Source organism: Zingiber officinale, chromosome 1B (assembly GCF_018446385.1).
Source record: "Zingiber officinale cultivar Zhangliang chromosome 1B, Zo_v1.1, whole genome shotgun sequence".
Classification (NCBI taxonomy): Eukaryota; Viridiplantae; Streptophyta; class Magnoliopsida; order Zingiberales; family Zingiberaceae; genus Zingiber; species Zingiber officinale.
In genome coordinates this window covers 153,145,455-153,165,422 of record NC_055986.1, presented here as the reverse complement: position 1 = coordinate 153,165,422, position 19,968 = coordinate 153,145,455, and the positions used below count along the sequence as shown (strand labels likewise).

General features: G+C 35.0%; 1 protein-coding gene across 1 annotated transcript in view; it reads right to left on the bottom strand.

The window, feature by feature from the left end:
* Positions 1-1,347: 1,347 nt before the first annotated feature.
* The window catches only part of LOC122043469 (transducin beta-like protein 2), a 57,813-nt gene continuing 39,192 nt past the window's right edge, over positions 1,348-19,968 (bottom strand). Inside the window, exons 7-11 of the mRNA XM_042604091.1 lie at positions 19,680-19,754; positions 10,309-10,399; positions 9,611-9,814; positions 2,364-2,408; positions 1,348-1,735 (exon numbers count right to left, since the gene is read on the bottom strand). Of these exons, the coding sequence (XP_042460025.1) occupies positions 1,650-1,735; positions 2,364-2,408; positions 9,611-9,814; positions 10,309-10,399; positions 19,680-19,754 (501 nt within the window). The 3' untranslated portion in view covers positions 1,348-1,649. The remainder of the gene's footprint in view (positions 1,736-2,363; positions 2,409-9,610; positions 9,815-10,308; positions 10,400-19,679; positions 19,755-19,968) is intronic.

The following is a 19,968-nucleotide window of genomic DNA, read 5'->3' as shown; positions in this document are numbered from 1 at the left end:
TTTTCTGTTAAAAAAATAAAATAATGAATTTAGATTCTAAAACGCAATTCTAGCTCATTTTTTACTTTTAAAATAACTTAAGTAATCACAAAAAAAAAAAAAAAATAGCTCAAACTACTATCTAAAAGGTTTGATGCACAAAACTATCCCCATCATGACCAATTGTAAGTAGGCTTAGAACATCAATATCAATTTTTCTATCACATCTCTCAAATTTAGGATAAATTATTCATTTTATTAAATTTAGATAATTATTTTTCACTACACACTACATCAGCTATCCTAAAATTTTTATTATCTTTATTTTTTTATTATTTTCTTCTCTCTTCTATATTTTTATTATTATATTTGTAATAGTAGAGATTGTAGGAAGGAGAGAGATTGGAAAGAAATATTATTTTATTTTTAAATTTGAAAGTTTTATTCTCTATAATTGAAGAAATGCTATAGCATAAATTTAAATTGAGAATTGAATGTGAATACATGTAAGTGGTTTCTTTTTGACAAAAAAAAATATATAAAAATTATGATAATAAGTGATTTTATATAAATTAGTGTGGATGCTCTTACTCTTATTGTAAGAGATTATTTGTACAATTTAAAAATACAACGATAATAATTGTACTATTGTCAAGGGTTTCTACCTCAAACTAGTATATAATTGACCAATATATTAACAATTTAGTTTTAAGAAAATAATTTAATGTATCACTTTGATCTCTATTAATTTTATAAATTTATAATTTATAACTTTTAAAAATATATATGATGTTTTTTAAATTTATAATCCATTTTTAAAATTTATAAATAATTTACCAAGATATAATGACTTCTAAAAATCATTTTATAAAATTTATTATTATTAAATTTATAACACTTTGCCCTTTGAATAAAACTACTATATGAATTTTGAATAAAATTACTATGTGAATTAAAAAAATTGATTAACTAGACGAAATAACGTCGAGCTTGAGATGACTAACCTGACCCCATAAAAATTTTCCACCGACCAAACACTTACAATGAACGGTCCAAAAATACAATATCCCTTAATTGCAAGTCTCATTTAAAAAAAAATCTCTATAAATATATTATAACTAAAAATCAAATCATAAATATATACCAGATAACTGAGTAGTGAGTACCCTTAGTCGTCATAGAGTGATTGAGCGCCAAGTAATAGTTTTAAATAGGTTAATGATAAAGGTATTAATGGCAGAATGCATCCTTTTAACATTTTAAAAAAATAAAGGGGCCCTTTTTATTGATTAAAGAAAAAGACATTTGATTTAAAAATTCTCAACAAGACGTACTATCACTCTCACTAAATGTTAAAATCTAATAAAATTCTCAAATACTAAGTTGTATTATAAAGCCGCAAACTGAAATTGAGAAGCATGCAGGTGTATGAATAGCCCTTTTAATGTTTTGCTAGTTGAAACAGACAATCTCATGATAACTCTGAGCCAGTTTGTGCCAAATCAAACAACAAAATTGTAAGCAGACAGCATCAATGCCTTTCTCAAAAGGGGTTGAATGTTCTCTTTTTGTGCTCATCATTACTACACAGGTTATGAAAGAAGCATTTCAACGGCGATGATGGTTGGAAGATCCTACTGTTCTCAATTTATACTTCCTTGTCAACTTAATCATGAAGGATGGATCTTCGGAGCTAACCACAGTTTGACCTTTTTGTCAGAACCAGATGTAGATAAGACCAAGGCAGGTGCCCCTCCTGAAAAGAAAGGACCAATCAGTTGAAAAGAAAAAACTTGAGATTGCTTGGCATGATAAGCACCACTCTACACATTCAAATGGTCATATAAGAATCTGATCTCACATTTATCAGAAATGATATCGTGACTGCCCAGCTCACATTAATTACAACGGAAACCCATTTTTTAACTAGAACTAGGTATCTAGCTCTTCAGGTTGACTAATCCTAGGTTGATCGGTCTGATCCTATGGAAGTTTTTCACCGACCATCAAGATAAATCCGGAAGTCCGGAAATGCTCGCAACAGGCAGTCCAGCAGCCCAACAACCCAGGTTTGTCATTCCACTAGTGCGTCTTAGCTAGGAATCAAACTGTGGGTATTTGGAAAGCTGCATGGGTGCCCTACACTGCAACGCAGCCCGGGGGCGCAATGGAAACCCCTTGTAACTTAATAGGTTGCAGATAATCAGAACGATTAAATTCTGCAATTGCAGATATTATATACTTAACAACTACATCAACAGAGAAGCATTAGGCTGGCACAATGAAAATCTCAAGCCCAAATGATCCTTAGACAACAAGCATAAGTTGTGAAAATATAGTACAGACGGAAATCATGAATAGAAAAGTAATCCACAGATTCTTACCCACAGGAACCGATTGAGCAGCCCAAGCAATTCCAGTAATCTGACCTGAAGGCGACAAAAATAAGCCAATTATTGAGTAAGGCAGCATAATTTTTTGCACTTAAGATGCACTAAGACTTTCAAGATCACGAAATTAATTAGCTAACTAGCATGATATCAGTGGCATGCCTAATGTTACTGGTAAATCACGGAAGATATACAGGTCTACTTGCTACACAAAGATCAGGCTCAATTGAGAAAGTTATTTCAGTAAACAGAGGTAAACAGAGTTTGGTCGGATTGAGAACGGGTGTTGGGTCAGTTCAACCAAACTACGAGGAGCTCAGTCAAAGTGGACCTGAATTGACCAAAGTAAATTAGGTTTGGGTTAGGTGGAAATCCTAACGGAGTTGGCTTCAGAAGTAACTTATGAGATATCTTTGGCAGAGAACAAATGGAAAAAGGGCTAAGGGCAAGAGATAGGTTGACCAAGGTGGAGATAGCGACAAGTTCACCTAAAGCCACCCCAAATTTGTTTTAATTAATGCAGTAGATTGTGAATTCCCTACAGTTTTGCCCTTAGCCTTCTTTTAGACCTTAAAGTAGATGCCCAGCTAATGGCAAGGCTCCACATGGTTTAGGGTTAAAGTGGGGGAGAGAAGAAAAAAAGAATAACTGGGGGAAGGGTCTGAGAGTCATAATGAAGGTAAAAATATGTCGTATCAAATTTTAAAAAAATGCTTGTAGAAAGCAGAACACAAAACCCAGTATCAAATTTTACAAAAATGCTTGTAGAACTTCATTCAAAGAGGTATTGTTGATGTGTAGAAAGCAACCCCACTATTCTTATGAACCGTTGAGATGCTAGCATGTGTCCATGGTAACCAGTAGTATGAATGAAGTTTAATTCATAGTTTCATACGTCGCTGACATTGCTGAAGTCGAAGAATTGGATTCGGATTAAACGCATCAGGTAGAGGTGATGATTTGGATAGTGTGGATTCAAATAGAGGTTGATTTGGATTTGTTTTGACAAGTTTATGGCCGAACCAAAATTTTATAGTCAAGCTGGGATGAATCAAAAAATGTTTCTGAGGAGTTCGTCCTCACCCAAACACCATCTCCTTTATTCTCTCCTATCAACGTCTCCTTCCTCTTCTTCCCCATAAGACGCCAGCTATCAGACCAACACCAACCATTTTCTCTCAGTCCCCTTTCCACTGGCAACCTCTCTCAACGGCCAAACCAAGAAGGAACACCAACACTCCTTGTTTTCTAAGTTTCTCTGCTTCCCTAAATGAGGTTATTGCTCACATGTCAGCCAAATTAAAGGTAAGAATTTTATGAATAAATTGTATGGTTGCTATTGGAGAATAATTCGTTATTTTGGATTAATCGCCACTTTTTATTCAGGTTTGATTGACTCAAGTGTTTCATATTAGTGAAACACCTACCTTGTTTCATCATTTATGGAAAAATTATGAGGTAAATATTTTATTTTATTATATTATTATTTTAAATTGTCATATCTAGCTTAAGATTAGAAAACAAATTGTTATTTAACAGTAGTAGATGTGTAATTTTGTAATCAAGGTAGTGGGATCAAGATTAGATCCGTCAATATTGAATTCTAGTTAATTTCTAGCTTTTATATTATTATCATTATTAGAGATTTATTTAGAGTTTTTACTTTTCATATTATATTTGTAGATACTCATTTGAGTGGAGCACATTATTTTTAGACACTTGGATCTTTTGTTGTACATTGAAATGGATTATACATGTTCTCTTGTACATTGGACATGAATGAAAATACAAAATGGATTATATAAATGTTTATAATTCTTTTTGGAAAAGAGATTACTAATATTTAAAACAGTGAAATAGGTTTTAAAATGAAGTAAAATATTGGGGGTTGAATACTGGATATTCTTTTCATGTTCACAAGTGGGCTTCTTATGGGGGATTAATACGGGAAGTGTTTATTTTTAAAAAATTAAAAAAGATATTTTGATTTACTTTTCAGTGATAACTATCAATAAACTATAAACTGCTTTCCCTTTCATTTATGTGTTGTCTTAGATGTTGAAACTTGTACTTTATGATACATACCGCATATCTGCTTTAGTTGCAGACCAGATGTTTCTATTCAATTAAATTAGTATAATTTACATTAAAAAGTTGATTTATGTTAGTCATTCGGTGTTCATAATTATGTAAATATTTAGAGTGAATCAATATTTTAAATAACAACAACAACGACAACCAAACTTTTATCCCACAAGGTGAGGTTAACTATATAGATCTTCCTATACCATTGGGCTTAATGCCTTGATCTCCTACTATATCCTTGTCTATAATTAAATGAAATTTTCTTGTTTTATCATTGCAAACAAGTCTTCTTTGATTTCCCTCTTCCTCGATTAATATGCGTATTTGTCATGCCCTCAAATTGCCTAACTAGGATATTTATTGGTTGCCTAAGTACATGTTCACATTATATTAAACACATCTCTCGAAGTTTTCCCTCAATAGTCCGACATTCTTTCTAATATTTTTATTTCTTTTTATGCCCATCATCCACCTTAACATTATGATCTCTGCAACTCTCATCTTCTTTTTGTATGTTCAATTCATAAGCTCAACATTTAGCTTCAAATAACATATTAAGTCTAGCCATTGTTTTTCAAAACTTCTCTTTAAATTTTAAAAGACCTTACGATTCATATAACGTGCTTCTCCATTTCAATAATCTTGCTTACATCCTATGTAAAACATCTCTGTGAACCTTGCATCCTTTTACAGAAAAAGATCCTAGATACTTGAAGCTATCAATTAAAGGTAACTCGTTATCTTATATCTTAACAATTGTCTTATTACGTCTAATACTAAATTTAAATTTCATAGATTATATTTTTACTCTACTAAGCATAAAACCTTTCACGTCTAGTATTTCCTACCAAGATTTAAACTTAACATTTATGTCTTCATGTGTCTCATCTACCAAAACGTGGCACGGAATAAGGATCAACGCGCTGACATGGCACGAGGACCAGTCAAGGATAAGCCTTGCGAGACTGATGTGGCCATGGATCGACGTCAAGATGCTGAGGTGACATAAAAGCACTAGCGGGATAGAGGATCGGTCGACCAATAGACCAGATCTAGATCTAGTTATCAAGACGATCGATAAACTGATCGAGATGATCAGTAGACCGATCCTAGCCTATAAAAGAAGGCTTGACTAGAGCCTTCAAACATCAACTGTCATAAGTCCTATCGCTCCACGCAACACTTTGTGCTACTCCGACAACGAAGTTGTACTAAGATCCATACCTTGTCAGTATATTTTTATTATTGTCTCGTTGTGCTTTTCAAATCTACGGAGCGGTAAACTTGTTATTGCTTCCGATCTTTTTGGAAGAGACAAATCTCTATCTCTGAACAATTGTTCGGAAAGAGATTGTTAGTGGATTGTCCAATTGAAAAAGATCAACGATCGCGGGCCCTAAACTAGCAGTTGGAGGCTGTAACCAAGTAAAAAAGAAACTGAGTCTTTACTATGATTTACTTTTGCACTGTGCTTTTACTCTGAGTTTGAAAATGATAAAATGATGTGCACTATTCACCCCCCCCCCCCCCCCTCCCTCTCCCTTTAGCGTTATTTTCGATTGTACACTAACATCTTTTTTTTCTAGAATTCTTCTAATAATTTCCTTTGGACTCTGTTATAAGATTTTTCTAATCAATAATACCATATGTAAGTCTTATTTCTTTTCACAATAATTTCCAGTCAAACGTAAGATGTATAAATTCTATTATCGACCTTCTAGACATAAATCTAAATTGGTTTTCAATACCTTAGTCTCCTCCCTTAATATTTTTTGAATCACTGTTTCCCAAAATTTCATAGCATGGTTCATTAGCTTAATGTCCCTAGAATTCACACAATTTTGTACATCTCTTTTATTACTATACAAGGACTAGAGTCCTTATCCTACACTACTCAGACATTTTCTTCATTTTCAATATTAGATTAAATAACTTTATAAGTCGTTCAATATCATATTTCCCTTGGCACTTCTATTAAATATCATATGATCCAATCATTTTTCCATTTGCATACCATTTAACACATGCTATACTTCTGAAATTAAAATTCTAATAAAAATTTAAATTTCTATGCTCCTCTCACCTACTTAAATTTCCTAAGCTAAGTTGGTCCCTAAACTTTCATTAAAAAAGTTGATGAAAATGTCAATTTCATCGCTCCTTTATTTACTCATCCTTCACTAGTACCCCATTGGATTCATCTTTAATATATCTTATTTGGATAAGATCCCTTGCCTTTCTCTCTCTTACTTTAGCTATTCTATAGATGTTCTTTTCTCCTTTTGTATCACGCTTCACTCACTGCTTTACTGCTTTTTTAGTTTTTTTCTTAGCTACAACAAGTTTTCTTCATTCTTACAATTGTACAATAACTTATAGGTTGTTTGTTTTTCCGTCACTTTCTATTGTTCTTTCTCATTCCACCACTAAGATTCTTTATAATAGAATATGAAAAAAGTTGGATTTTACCTTCCTACATTCCAAGAAGATAAATGAAGATATAAAAGATGGGAACAAACATGTATATCGATTTCTTAGAAGCTTTATCTTGGGAGGACCATTGGCAAAACTGCACTATCAACAAATGAGGATGCAATGAACCGTACATGGTTTGTTTCTAATAAAGAAAATAAACCTAATCCTTGAAAAGGGCTTTCTCACCTACCTATTTACCTCCCTATTGCATAGGGTGCACGCCAACTCTCCATTAGTTGTTGATGGACAAGTGAGATGAATTCCGAAGCCTTTTTTTTCTTATTTTTGCGAATGGAATTTCTTTGGTTTAATTTGGGACTCGCCGACAGATTTATTTTTTCTACCCTAAACCAAAAGGAAGTGATAAGACCAAACCAATCCTTATATTTATTTGTGGCCGTATAGGAACCGTATGAGGCTAAGGTCTCATGTATGGTTTTGAAATAGCGATGGGAACAGTTCTATTTTTATCGACTATAAACATAGGAACCTAGGCATATTCAATAGGCCAAGTAGCTCATTGACAATATCATTAGAACAATTATTCCAAGTATACTGAAAGGTTAAAGGACTAAAGGACTTCAAATTCACATGGGAAGTTATCTTTTGTTTGCATTTGTGGACAAGTAATCATATGATTTCCTTATGAAATAGAGCCTGTAGAGATCAATTTGATACTCAAGCTCCAAGATGAAGTATACTCTATTCATTTTCCACATACATAAGCTGACAGTTAGTCAAACAGAAGAATATTTTGTTGAACATGGGATTCACTAGCCAAGTTGTTGAAAGCATAGACTTAGAAATTCAATATAATCTTACAGCTCCATTCGCTACTCAAGCTCTAACATGCAGGATACACACTTTCCATGTTTATAAGCTGACAGTTACTTGATCAAATAGAAGAATATTGAACATAGGATTCACTGGCCAAGTTATTCAAAGCATAGACTTGGAAATGATATGGCAATTGTTCACTGAATGATGCATATGAAAGTCACCACCTAGTATATATCACGATTGTCAATTAGTATTGGAAGTGTAAAAGGTTAGGAATTGGCCGCATTGAATTAGTGGGATCAACAAAATCAAAAAAGATAAATATATATATGTATATATATGGAAACAAAAAACAAACAATATTTAATAATAACATAAAAGAAGATATTTTAAAATTTTAGAAAAAAATACATCATATTTTTAATTAAAATATAAATACCACAGATTAGATACGTAAAAGTAAAGCAATCTTTAGAATCTCAAAAGTAAATCTTACCTTACTGTATTTTTTTTAATCAAGACAATGGTTTTGCAAACTTGTAAAAGGGCTGCAGCTTCTTAATTAATTTTTAAATGACAAGTTGATAAATAATTTAATTAACCGAATGAAATTAAATTAATCAAATTAATTTATAGTAAAATTAAATTAATTGACTTATTGAATTAAACTAAATTCTGATTTGATTATGTTTTGATTTAAACAAAATCTCATTAAATTAAATTAAATTAAATTAAATTAAATTAAATAATTTAAATTAATTTACAAATTTATTAAATTTTAATTATGAATTAAATTTAATTTTATTAATTTATTTTAGTTAATTAAATTGTCATTTATATAATTACATAGCACCTCGTAGAATCCAAGTTGTTAGCCTTCCTCGTATATCACCACATGTAGTCCAAACCTCCTCTACCCATCTCACAAATTGCTACACATCATAGTCTAATCCTCTTTAGAGACCATCACATGCCACATTCCTCAATTTGGTTGATTTTTTATTTTTTATTTATTGATTTACACTGACATTTCACCATAGTAAACTTGATTACTCGAGATTTGATGAAATTCCACGGTAGTAAATTGATAGATTCTTAGCAAGATATTTGTGAAATCACTAGGAATCATATTGGTCAACACTACCTAGATACAACTTGAACGATTTGTATCAAGATCAAGCTTCAAAATCTCGAGCAACATTAGAGTTTGATCTTTGACTGGAATGATATTGTGTCAACGTTCCAACATGTAGTGTCCATGGAAATTGAAGATGAAAGGTGAAAAAAAATGGAAGAAAAAAAAGAACAAGAGAAATAATTATATACCTAAATTTGAACTGTGTTCCATCTAAAATAATATAGTTTTGACATTGTGCTCAAACTAAAAAATAATAAACAATTTTCAATTCATTTTGACGTGTTGTAGCATGCCAAGGGGTGTCCCATGTAATATGACATGATATTCAGCAACATAATTGACATAGAAATATAGGACAGATTCCACGTGCCAAGCCAAGTAGTATTGAGTTTTTGTAATTTATTAGAACGATATATTTCGACAATACTGCATAGCATAGTATGAGATTTCAAACCAATATCGAGATCGTTCAAATTTGCCAACCATGGAATAAATGACAGCAGCAGTTACTGGGCTAATAGCATGTCTGTGAACTGCAAAAGGATGCATTGACGTTTAGAAATATACATTTGACTGTTCATGAACTGATTCCCCAAAGGCAGTCAAATAACTGTGGATGAGGAAATACAATGTGGTATGCATTCCACTTAGAAATCTCAGCATGCATTATCCAGTTTAGTAATCTTGGACATCAATGAAAATAGGAGATATAGTTGCAAAGGCAGTATTCGTAAATGTACAGATGATTAGATAATTCACATACCGTCATGTGCTTTATCAGCTGTATCTAGAACTTTTCCAGTCTCAGCACATAACCATTGCAAAGTAGACCCACTAGTCGTTGCCAAAATTATTCCATCAGGTGAGACACTGATATGATCATAGTTAGAAACTAATCCTTTGGAATCATGAAGTGGAATTGGAAACACCCTCAAGGTCTTGGGATCCTCATCAAGATGATAACGGACTGTAGAATGTACCCATCAGATGCAAAAGACAGTCAGAAGAACAAATCCATGCAAATCATTAAACCATGACAAATGAAGCCCAAGATACATACAGCCCATCCAAGGAATACAACAAACAGAAGTATATGAGCTCATCTAAGCCCAATGATACATGTTTGCATAAGGAGTACCACCAAAGCTTCTAGTTTAGCTGATATCGAAAAAAAATACTAAATTTTGCATGAGGATGTAAAGTACAATGACATGGATGTTCTCAAGAAAAACAAATATCCAAAATTGAAAAACAAAGCAAATAAAGACAATCAAGTGTCTAGAAGAAAACAAAAAGGGTTTCTTATTTTTAAAAAAAAAAAAACTATGAAGTAGGTAGATCAGATGTAACAATGCTTCGGAATAGAAAGAGCAGCTATTGAGCAATCTGTTAAGACATAATGTTGCCATGAATCCATTTTTTGAATGAAAATTTACAAAAAAGAATTTTCACTACACATACCATTAATATTCCAAATTCGTACGGAACCGTCTTTAGAAGCTGTAATTATCTTCTCTGAATCAGGTGTGAAACACAAGCAAGTTACTGCACTCTGGAAAAGAGTTATGACAATTAATGTAGTATACATGAAGAATATCGTATACTGTCAACTTAAGTTGCAGTAGCAAAGAAGCCCATCTATATTTTTTAAACAAGCTAGCCATGGAATTGAAAATTGAATAACAGCAAAGAACAGTGATGATCCTAAGAAACCATCAATTTCAAGCAAAAATGTGCTTTGATGGCTGATGAATATATAGTGCACCAGAAAACTGAAATCCCATTGCAATCAATTAAACAGTTAATTTTGAAACCTGAGTATATCGAAACAAACAAAGCAAATATGATAAGTATAGTTTGCAGATCAAACATGAAAAATTCCAATTGTAAATTTGAAAGAAGTTAAGTCTAAGCAGCAATACAAAAAAATTGAGAAGAAGATAGTATTACAGAGGAGAGAGATATGAACAAAGAGGAAAGAATTAATTAGCATAGAAAAGATCAAGCACAACACCTTGAACCATGGACTAAATGTCATACAGATGCCAAATATGTATTATTCTAATCAGGGACAAATCCTGAACCTAGGTCGACATAAACGAGCTAAACCTGTGTTGCATATGTCATCCAGAACCATCATTATCTCACTCACAAAACAGACACCTATCCTCTGTCCATATTGGCAAGGCCACTCCAATAGCCAGCTGCTATTGGAAAAATTGATGATTGACCATTAATATTCTATCAGATGTTCAAGCTTTCTACCAAAATTGTAAAACACTTAGATAATCACATCAAATCCAGAAAGTCCACAATTGATCCTCCCTAATTAATTTACATTGCAAGGTTTCACTACTGTGCAAATACTATTTTGACAATTTAATTAAATTAGTTAATAATTAACTTTTTATTATAATTAGTTATTTTACTTAATAAATAATTAGATTGCTAAAATATATTTATTCTTCTATTTATATTTGAAAATTAATTTAATCACCTATTCTTACAATCAATTAAATTTTAATGTTTAACTTACATTTATGCATTTATAAATTGTATATTTCTTTCTTTTCATAAAGATTTACACATAATGTAGAATGTTGCAATGAGAAACAAGAGAAAATAAAAGAGCATTTGGTTTCATTTTCATTTTCATTTTTTAAAAAACACGCATTTTTCTTTTTCCTAGAAAATGACTTTTAGACATTCTTTATTTTCCCATAAAATGATATCTTTTTTTCTAGAAAACAAATGTAGAAATTGCCAACCAAACAATGTTTTCCCTTCTCAGAAAATGAAAATGGAAAATTTACAAACCAAACGCTGCCTAAGTGTTTCCCGGATCCTTTATAAACCAAGGGGCATATTTTGCTGTAAAATTCAACAATATTGGAGTTTGTAGACGCAAGAGACTTTCATTATTAAAAATGTAAATGTTGGTGCAATCTGCCCTTAGATGACTAGAACTGATCGTAGGTTTTGATATTTGGATAAAGAATTTAAATTAGGTTGATATGTGTATTTGAGTCATGCTTGAGAAACACACATAGTGACGTCTTGGCGCGGCTAAGGTCAATGGATACATGATGGCTTAAGGTCCGTGGAGATTAGAGAAGGATCGCGTGGGGAATCTGAAGGGTCATACGATGAGAGTATCAGAGTGCAGCTATGCTTGGGAAGTGAACTATGTAGACGAAGCATTAAGGATGACACATGAAACTAAGGATTCAGGTGTATTTGAAGGACGAGAAGCCTAATGAGAGATGACCTTATGGTCGAGAAGCTGCATAGGTAAACTCTTTGTAAGTTGAAAGTTGAGAAACTTGTACTCAAGAAAAGAAGGTAGATCTCAACCTAGACGAAGGCTGAAAGAGTTCTTATTGATAAAACCTTAAACCCCAAAAGGCAATTCGGGGCTGCTCAAGGCTTGTGGTTTGGTTTAGTAGACTGACAATTAACATCTGATGTCAACTGATGGTGGCTGAGTTAACTGGGCAGCCGACTTAGGCTGACAATTCCTACAGTATAAAAGCTAGAGAGAGTTGTTGAACTGCGTGATAATAGTAAGATTTGACAACAACTACAGAACATCAGTCAACTAACAACACAGTAGTACACTGAATTCTAGCAACTGAGATTGGATGGCTATAAGAAGGGTGAAGAGTATTTGTAAACTAATGGTTACAAATATACTCTTGTAATCAACTAAGCTCATTGCAATTCTTTCTCTTCTTCATTTGTAAGTCTCCTTGTACTCCATTGAAGTTCCCCACCTCCACAATTTGACCCAGAAGGAGAAAATATAAAGGGCTGTCGAGAGTCATCTACTAAAGAATCATAAGCCGTGGAGTAGAAACCTTGGAGGTTGACAAACTACGTAGCACGTGTTAGCTTTGTAATTTCTTTTAGCTTTCATTTTCATCGGCCCATAAAATTCTTGTCAGGTTACGGGTTCAAGTCTCGAAAATAACCTCTTATAAAATTAAGGTAAAATAGCATACAATAGACCCTCAGGACCTCGTATCGGCGAAAGATTCGTGAACCGAGCTGTCTTTTTTTTCATTTTCATCGTATATTCAGTTTATAAGCTATAACCTCACAGGGAGAAATGGTATGGTATCCACCCCCCGACCTTCCTACCATCTCATTTGCATCAAGTCCTAATAGTTGGTATCAAAGCTAGGTCTCTCTTCTACAAACTAATCGTCGAAAAAGCATGAAGAGACTGTTGGACCCCGTGGTAGTTTTGATGTGATCAACCAAGTGGGTTAGGTCCTGCTGTGTTTGATCCCTGTGTCTGAGTGTGCAGGAGCTTAGGAACACAGGAAGTCGAGCGGAAGACGCAGCTAGCGAGAAGGACGGTACGGGAAGGGAGCCGACGGGCTCGGTGCGTCCGAAGGACGAGAGAGCTGCGGAAGAGTACTCCGATGGGCGTGAAGAGCGTGCGCGGCGTTCGAGGGACGTTAAGCCGGGACGGAAGGCTGCTCGAGGAGAATGCCGGGAATTGAGTTCGGGTGAGCCCTATTCCGGTTGGCCGCAATCACCCAAAAGAACGGAGCGTCGGAAGCTGAAGAAACCAAGCTGGAAATTAGGCTACCAACTTGGAGGCGCCCTTGAAGGCGCCTTCAACCCTGTTGAAGGCGCCCTCAACAGGTCAGTTTTGACCGTTTGCTTGCGGATAAAGTTTTATCCGCTGACCGAGCTGGAGGCGCCTTGAACCTTGTTGGAGGCGCCTTGGACCCTCGGGGGATAGACTTTCCAGGAGCTATAAAAAGGCCCCTGGAGGTAGGAATTCAACAACTCAAGCAATCAATCTGTAAGCAATTCCTAGCGGTAGTTCTGAGCAATTAGAGTGTAAAAGGCTTCTCCGCCTTCAGAGAAGGAGAATTTTCTTAGTACGCTTTTCACTGCCCTGGATTAACAACCCTTTTGGTTGTAACCAGGTTAAACTTCTGTTTCTGCTTTTATTTTCTGTCTTTATTATTTTACTACTGCATTTATTCTGAGTTGAAATCCGAGGAGGGTAATTTCATTTTTTGTTTACAGCAATTCACCCCCCTCTTGCCGATCTCCGCTGCACCAACAAGTGGTATCAGAGCCTGATCGCCTCAAAAGGACTAACCGCCAACTGAAGCACTACGATCAAGACGATGGCCGGAGCAAACATCCATCCCCCGAAGTTCGACGGAGACTTCGCCACATGGAAGCGCAAAATGGAGGTATTTTTTAAAACCGAATTTGACATTCTGTTAATAATGAAATATGGCTATACAGTTCCGAAAGACAAGGAGGAAAATACCTGGACGAAAAAGGAGCAAGCAGATTTTGTCGCCAACGGAAAGGCTGAGTTCCACCTACTAAGCGTTCTACCGCCGCAGGAGGTAAATCGGATCGGAAGCTACGATTCCGCGAAAGATCTCTGGGAAAAATTCCTGGAGCTTAACGAAGGTACTTCCGAAGCGAAGCTAGCGAAGCGCGACATCCTCCGGAACCAGTTAACGAACCTCCGAATGAACCAAGGCGAGAAGGTAGCGCAACTCCAAGCGAGAATCAAGGAGCTAATAACGCAACTAACGAACCTTCGAGAAGAGGTAACCAACCGGGATTCTATCCGATACGCGCTCAATGCCTTCCCGAGAACTCCAAAGTGGGCCTCCTTAGTAGATGCGTATTACATCTCTAAGGACCTCAAGGTAAGTACTTTAGAACAATTATTTTCCACTTTTGAACTTCACGAATCTCGAGTTTCAGAACCCAACGGAGCAGAGAAGACAAGTCAGAACATTGCCTTAAAGACAAAGATGAACAGTTCTGACTCCAAAGCCTCAGTCGACGAATCCGAAGCGGCACTACTGGTAAGACGCTTCAATAAGTTTTTTAGTACTAATAAATTTAAATCGCAGAGGCATCATCGAAAGAAGAGGACGGTTCGCTGCTACAACTGCAACGAAGAGGGACACATCAAAGATGACTGCCCAAAGCTAAAGAGAAAGGAGAAAGAAAGGGTAAAGTCAAAATACAAGAAGTCAGAACCCTCCAAACACAACAACCTAAAGGCCACGTGGGATGATTCGTCATCCTTCGAATCGGAAGTCAAAGAATTTTCGGGATTAGCACTGATGGCCAACCATCAGCTAGAAGAAACGTCCAGCTCAGAGATGAGCATCGACGAAGGGGGAGGAACGTCAGAAGAAAGCTGTAGTGAAGGGGGAGCGTCACCAGATCAGGTAAGTCATGTACGCAATCTAACCCCGAATCAATCTTTTCGATTTATTAAAACTTTTTCTAGTGAATTAGATAAATTAGAAAAAGAAAATGGAAATTTGAAATCAGAAAATGAAAATTTAAAATTAGAAATTGAAAAGTTGAAAAAGGATGCATGCTTAAAGAAATTTCCAAATTCAAAAATTAGAATTTATGGTAAATTAAATTGGTATATAAGGAAGCATCAAGGTCAACTTAGGAAAATATCAAGAAACTATGTACCCCCTAGATTTTTGAATAATCCTGTAGGAATGAACCTCTATTGGGTTCCAAAATCTGTGCTTAATTAATTTTTCAAAAATTAAAAGCTTACAGTGAGAAAATTAAACATTGAAATTCTTTATGGAAACTTTGTCTAAGGAAGTGGTTGTTGCTCCAATAACCAAGAAGGCCTAGTGCCTCGCCACGACCTGGAAGCTAAAATATTGAAAGAAAATGTTTAATTAACTTTCTGAAAAAGCATTAAACAAGAATTAAATAATGCTTTGAAAGTTTATCAAATATTGTTAAAAAAAAAAAAATCCTTAAATTTTTTTTTTGAAAATTCTAACTTAGAAATTTGTTTTATAATATTCTAAAAAGTTCATTCTTGCTTAGATATTTTTTTTAATTCAATTTAACTTGAATTTTTTTTAAAAAAAAAATATTTACTTAGAAATTTTTTTTTCAAAGATTTAGTCTTACTTGAAAATATTTTACTTAAGACCCCATTTTTGCTGTGATCAAAGGGGGAGAGAAAAGTACAAGTTTAGGGGGAGTTAGAAAAATTTAAAATTTCTTTTATTATTTTTATTTAGGGGGAGTTAGACAAATTTAAAATTTCTTTTATTATAAAAAGTGTTGCAATTTTACAAATTGCAAAAATTATGTTTAACTATTTAGTTTAGTAATTTTTCTTTAAAATTACTTTTTATGTCTATTTTAACCCTAACTTGAACTTGGGTTGATGCACATCAAAAAGGGGGAGATTGTTGGACCCCGTGGTAGTTTTGATGTGATCAACCAAGTTGGTTAGGTCCTGCTGTGTTTGATCCCTGTGTTTGAGTGTGCAGGAGCTTAGGAACACAGGAAGTCGAGCGGAAGACGTAGCTAGCGAGAAGGACGGCACGGGAAGGGAGCCGACGGGCTCGGTGCGTCCGAAGGACGAGAGAGCTGCGGAAGAGTACTCCGGTGGGCGTGAAGAGCGTGCGCGGCGTTTGAGGGACGTTAAGCCGGGACGGAAGGCTGCTCGAGGAGAAGGCCGGGAATTGGGTTCGGGTGAGCCCTATTCCGGTTGGCCGCAATCACCCAAAAGAACGGAGCGTCGGAAGCTGAAGAAACCAAGCTGGAAATTAGGCTACCAGCTTGGAAGCGCCCTTGAAGGCGCCCTCAACAGGTCAGTTTTAACCGTTTGCGTGCGGATAAAGTTTTATCCGCTGACCGAGCTGGAGGCGCCTTGGACCCTCGGGATAGACTTTCCAGGAGCTATAAAAAGGCCCCTGGAGCTAGGAATTCAACAACAACTCAAGCAATCAATCTGTAAGCAATTTCTAGCGGTAGTTCTAAGCAATTAGAGTGTAAAAGGCTTTTCCGCCTTCAGAGAAGGAGAATTTTCTTAGTGCGTTTTTCACTGCCCTGGATTAACAACCCTCTTGGTTGTAACCAGGTTAAACTTCTGTTTCTGCTTTTATTTTCTGTCTTTATTATTTTACTACTGCATTTATTCTGAGTTGAAATCCGAGGAGGGTAGTTTCATTTTTTGTTTACAGCAATTCACCCCCCTCTTGCCGGTCTCCGCTGCACCAACAGAGACGATGACTGACTTAAGCATCCATCCACCGAAATTTGAAAGAAAATTATCTGTGTCAAAGCGATGGTGGTATTCTTTAAATTTGATTTTGATATGATGCTTATTATAAAAAATGACTTTGAGATCAGAGATACCTAGGGATGCCAAAGGAAAAGAATTGAAGATGAGTAAATTGGATAAAGAAATAAAAGACTCAGTGTATTTTATATGAGGGGCACTTTGTATAAGCTGGTTTATATTTTGTATGAATTGGGAGCAATTTACATGAACTAAGAACACTTCATATGAACAAGCAAAGGTTGCATTACTTCTTGATGTTAGTAACTTTAATGAAACTTGAATTCAGGTGAGGCTTATAAGATGAAAGTGTGAAGACAATTCATAGAATAAAAGGAGGATATGAGTTCTTTAAATGTTCTTCCTTATAAGGTGAAGAGACCTTCCTTATAAGTTGAGTAGGTTCACTTAAAAGGTGAAGAGGCCTTCCTTATAAGATGAGTAGGTTCCTTATAGGTGAAGGTGTCTCCCATATGAGTTGAAGTTTTCCTCATAGAGGGAGTCTGTCCTTACAGTGTATGTCACCCTAATAAGGTAAATCTCCCTTATAAGATGACAAGGTTTTGTTTATGAGGTGAAGAGGTCTTTAATTTTTGAGCTTGGGAGATTGGTTTTCTTCATAATTATAAGTAAAAGAGGTTTTCTTAATTAGATTAGGGAATATCCCTTCAAAGGTGAAGAGGTAGAGATGTGCTTGGCTGAAAACAATTTTATAGACAAGTTGAGATTTATAAATGACGTAGGTTATAAGGATAAGGTTAGTTTCAAGAGCTCAAAAGTGATGACGGAGATGAAGAATTAGGATCTCTCTGCTAGACAAATCACCTCTTAACGTGGCACACAAACTTATTTGTAGGCATATAATGTTCACATTTGAGGTAGAATTAATAGTGTTTAGTGTGGGACTAGCTGTTGCATGAGAATGGGGAAGTAGAAGCTTATAGTAGCCACAAACTGCAAGCAAGCCTGGGAATTACTAGACAATGATAACCGTGTGACCATTTATGTAGCAAAGTGGTAGCTGAAATAAACAACTAAAGGACTGGGAACTGTAGTTTGTTCAGACCAAAGGAGAGTTGAATGTCAAAGCAGACAGGTTAGCCAAGGAAGCATGAAGAACCTGGTGTAGCATTATGGAGCACAGCCACCCACTCGTGGGTACAAGACTTGCCAGGATGTGATTATGTTAATGAGAGCATGAACACTGATGTACTAGATAATGGTTGATATTGAGAAATAAAATTCTATCCCATTTATCAAAAAAAAAGTTTATTTACAGGCTTTTACAATAGGTATTGGTCATTTGTCAGGTTGTAATGCCTACTGTACTATATATAGTATGGCACAAGTCATAGTATGTGAACGGGTAGTTACAAATTACTCCTAATGCCCAATCTTTTACCCTCTTCGGGAGATATGTTAGATTCTTATTGGTGGATATACCTAATAAGTATTTAGCTCTTAATAAAAGCATGAGGTCACTATGTTGAACATAGGTAACCTAATGTGCAAATGATAAAAATTCATTAATACAATGATTAAATGTTGCTTCCGGAAAAGATGAGATACATTAAAATAGTTAAATATACCAAATTAGCACATTGGACAAAAATACAGGGATATGCCTAGAGAAGTAGAAAATACAATAGATCAGCTGAGTCAAAACTGTGCCAACTTATATTAAGCATTGATATTAGTCATAGAAAGAGTTTCATTCTAAGCTAGCCTAAAAGTAAAATTATTGTCGTGTGACCTAGTAGTCACGGGTTTGAGTTGTAGAAACAGCCTCCTGCAATGCAGGATAAGGCTGCATACAATAGACCCTTCCCTGAGATCCAGGCGGGAGTTTCGTGCATCGAACTGCCCTTTATAGAGTTTCATTCAATCCTAAGACCAAAATAAGGATAGAAATCTCTTCCATATGATATGAAAATTTAGGTTTAGATTAATATATAATTGAATTGCTCTAATTTTTGTAGCTACTGCTAGGCTGGCATTAGAGAAGCTGAAATAATGACTTGAGTTCTTATTGGCACCTACTCTTTGTGATTAGAAGAATATATGACAAAAAAAAACTATGAAATTACATTCACGACACTGCTATATAGGACATAGGTGATTGAATGTGTGAATCCTCGGGGAACAATCCCCTAGGGAATAAAATCCCTCCCACTTAGACGTCACTCCGTCACTGTGATTTACTTCCCTTCCAAATACCTTGGGTGGGCAGGGAGGTACATATCGGGTGAGCACATCACCTTTTGCCACAATAGGTGATTGAACATGTCAATGATTGAAATTAATTATATAACAAAGATAAAATGTTGCTACGGTTTTACAAAAAATAATTAAGCAGTTAAATGCTATGAGTAAATGCTAGGCTAGCGAAAACATCTAGAGAAATAATACAATAGGTTGGCATAATCTAACATGCGTCAACCTATCTACTGAGTCAAGATAGACTACATCAGGACCAATATCAAAAAATTTAATCTTTTCTGTGAACCATCTAACACATTTTTAGGAGTATGCTAATAGTCACAATCAGTAATCTTATATTTCAGAAGATAATTGTGTAAATTGCAAAAGAATATCTGACCACAGAATTTGGCCTGGCTAATACTACAAGTTGGATTCTACCACAAAATCAGCTGAATTCGAAGGCTTTTAAACAACTCGACAGTTAATGCAGTCCTGAATGATTCAGACTAATATCTCTTACCTTATGACCCTTGAGCTGCATAACTTTGGAAACTTCCTTCACTGAAGCATCTTTAGAGTAAACAATCTCCCAAACCTAAAATAAATTTACAGCATAAAAAATATTTTAAAAAATAGAATCAAATTGAAATTTATGAGTGATTTTCCAGTGTTATTGATGTGACTACAATGCATATACCGTATTCCTGACTAGATTATCTTCATCAAAAGCATTTCAGGTTCTGAGACCATTTAAGCAACTATTTTTTTTATTAGTTTATAGAAACTTCCATGTATATATTAGCTCAACT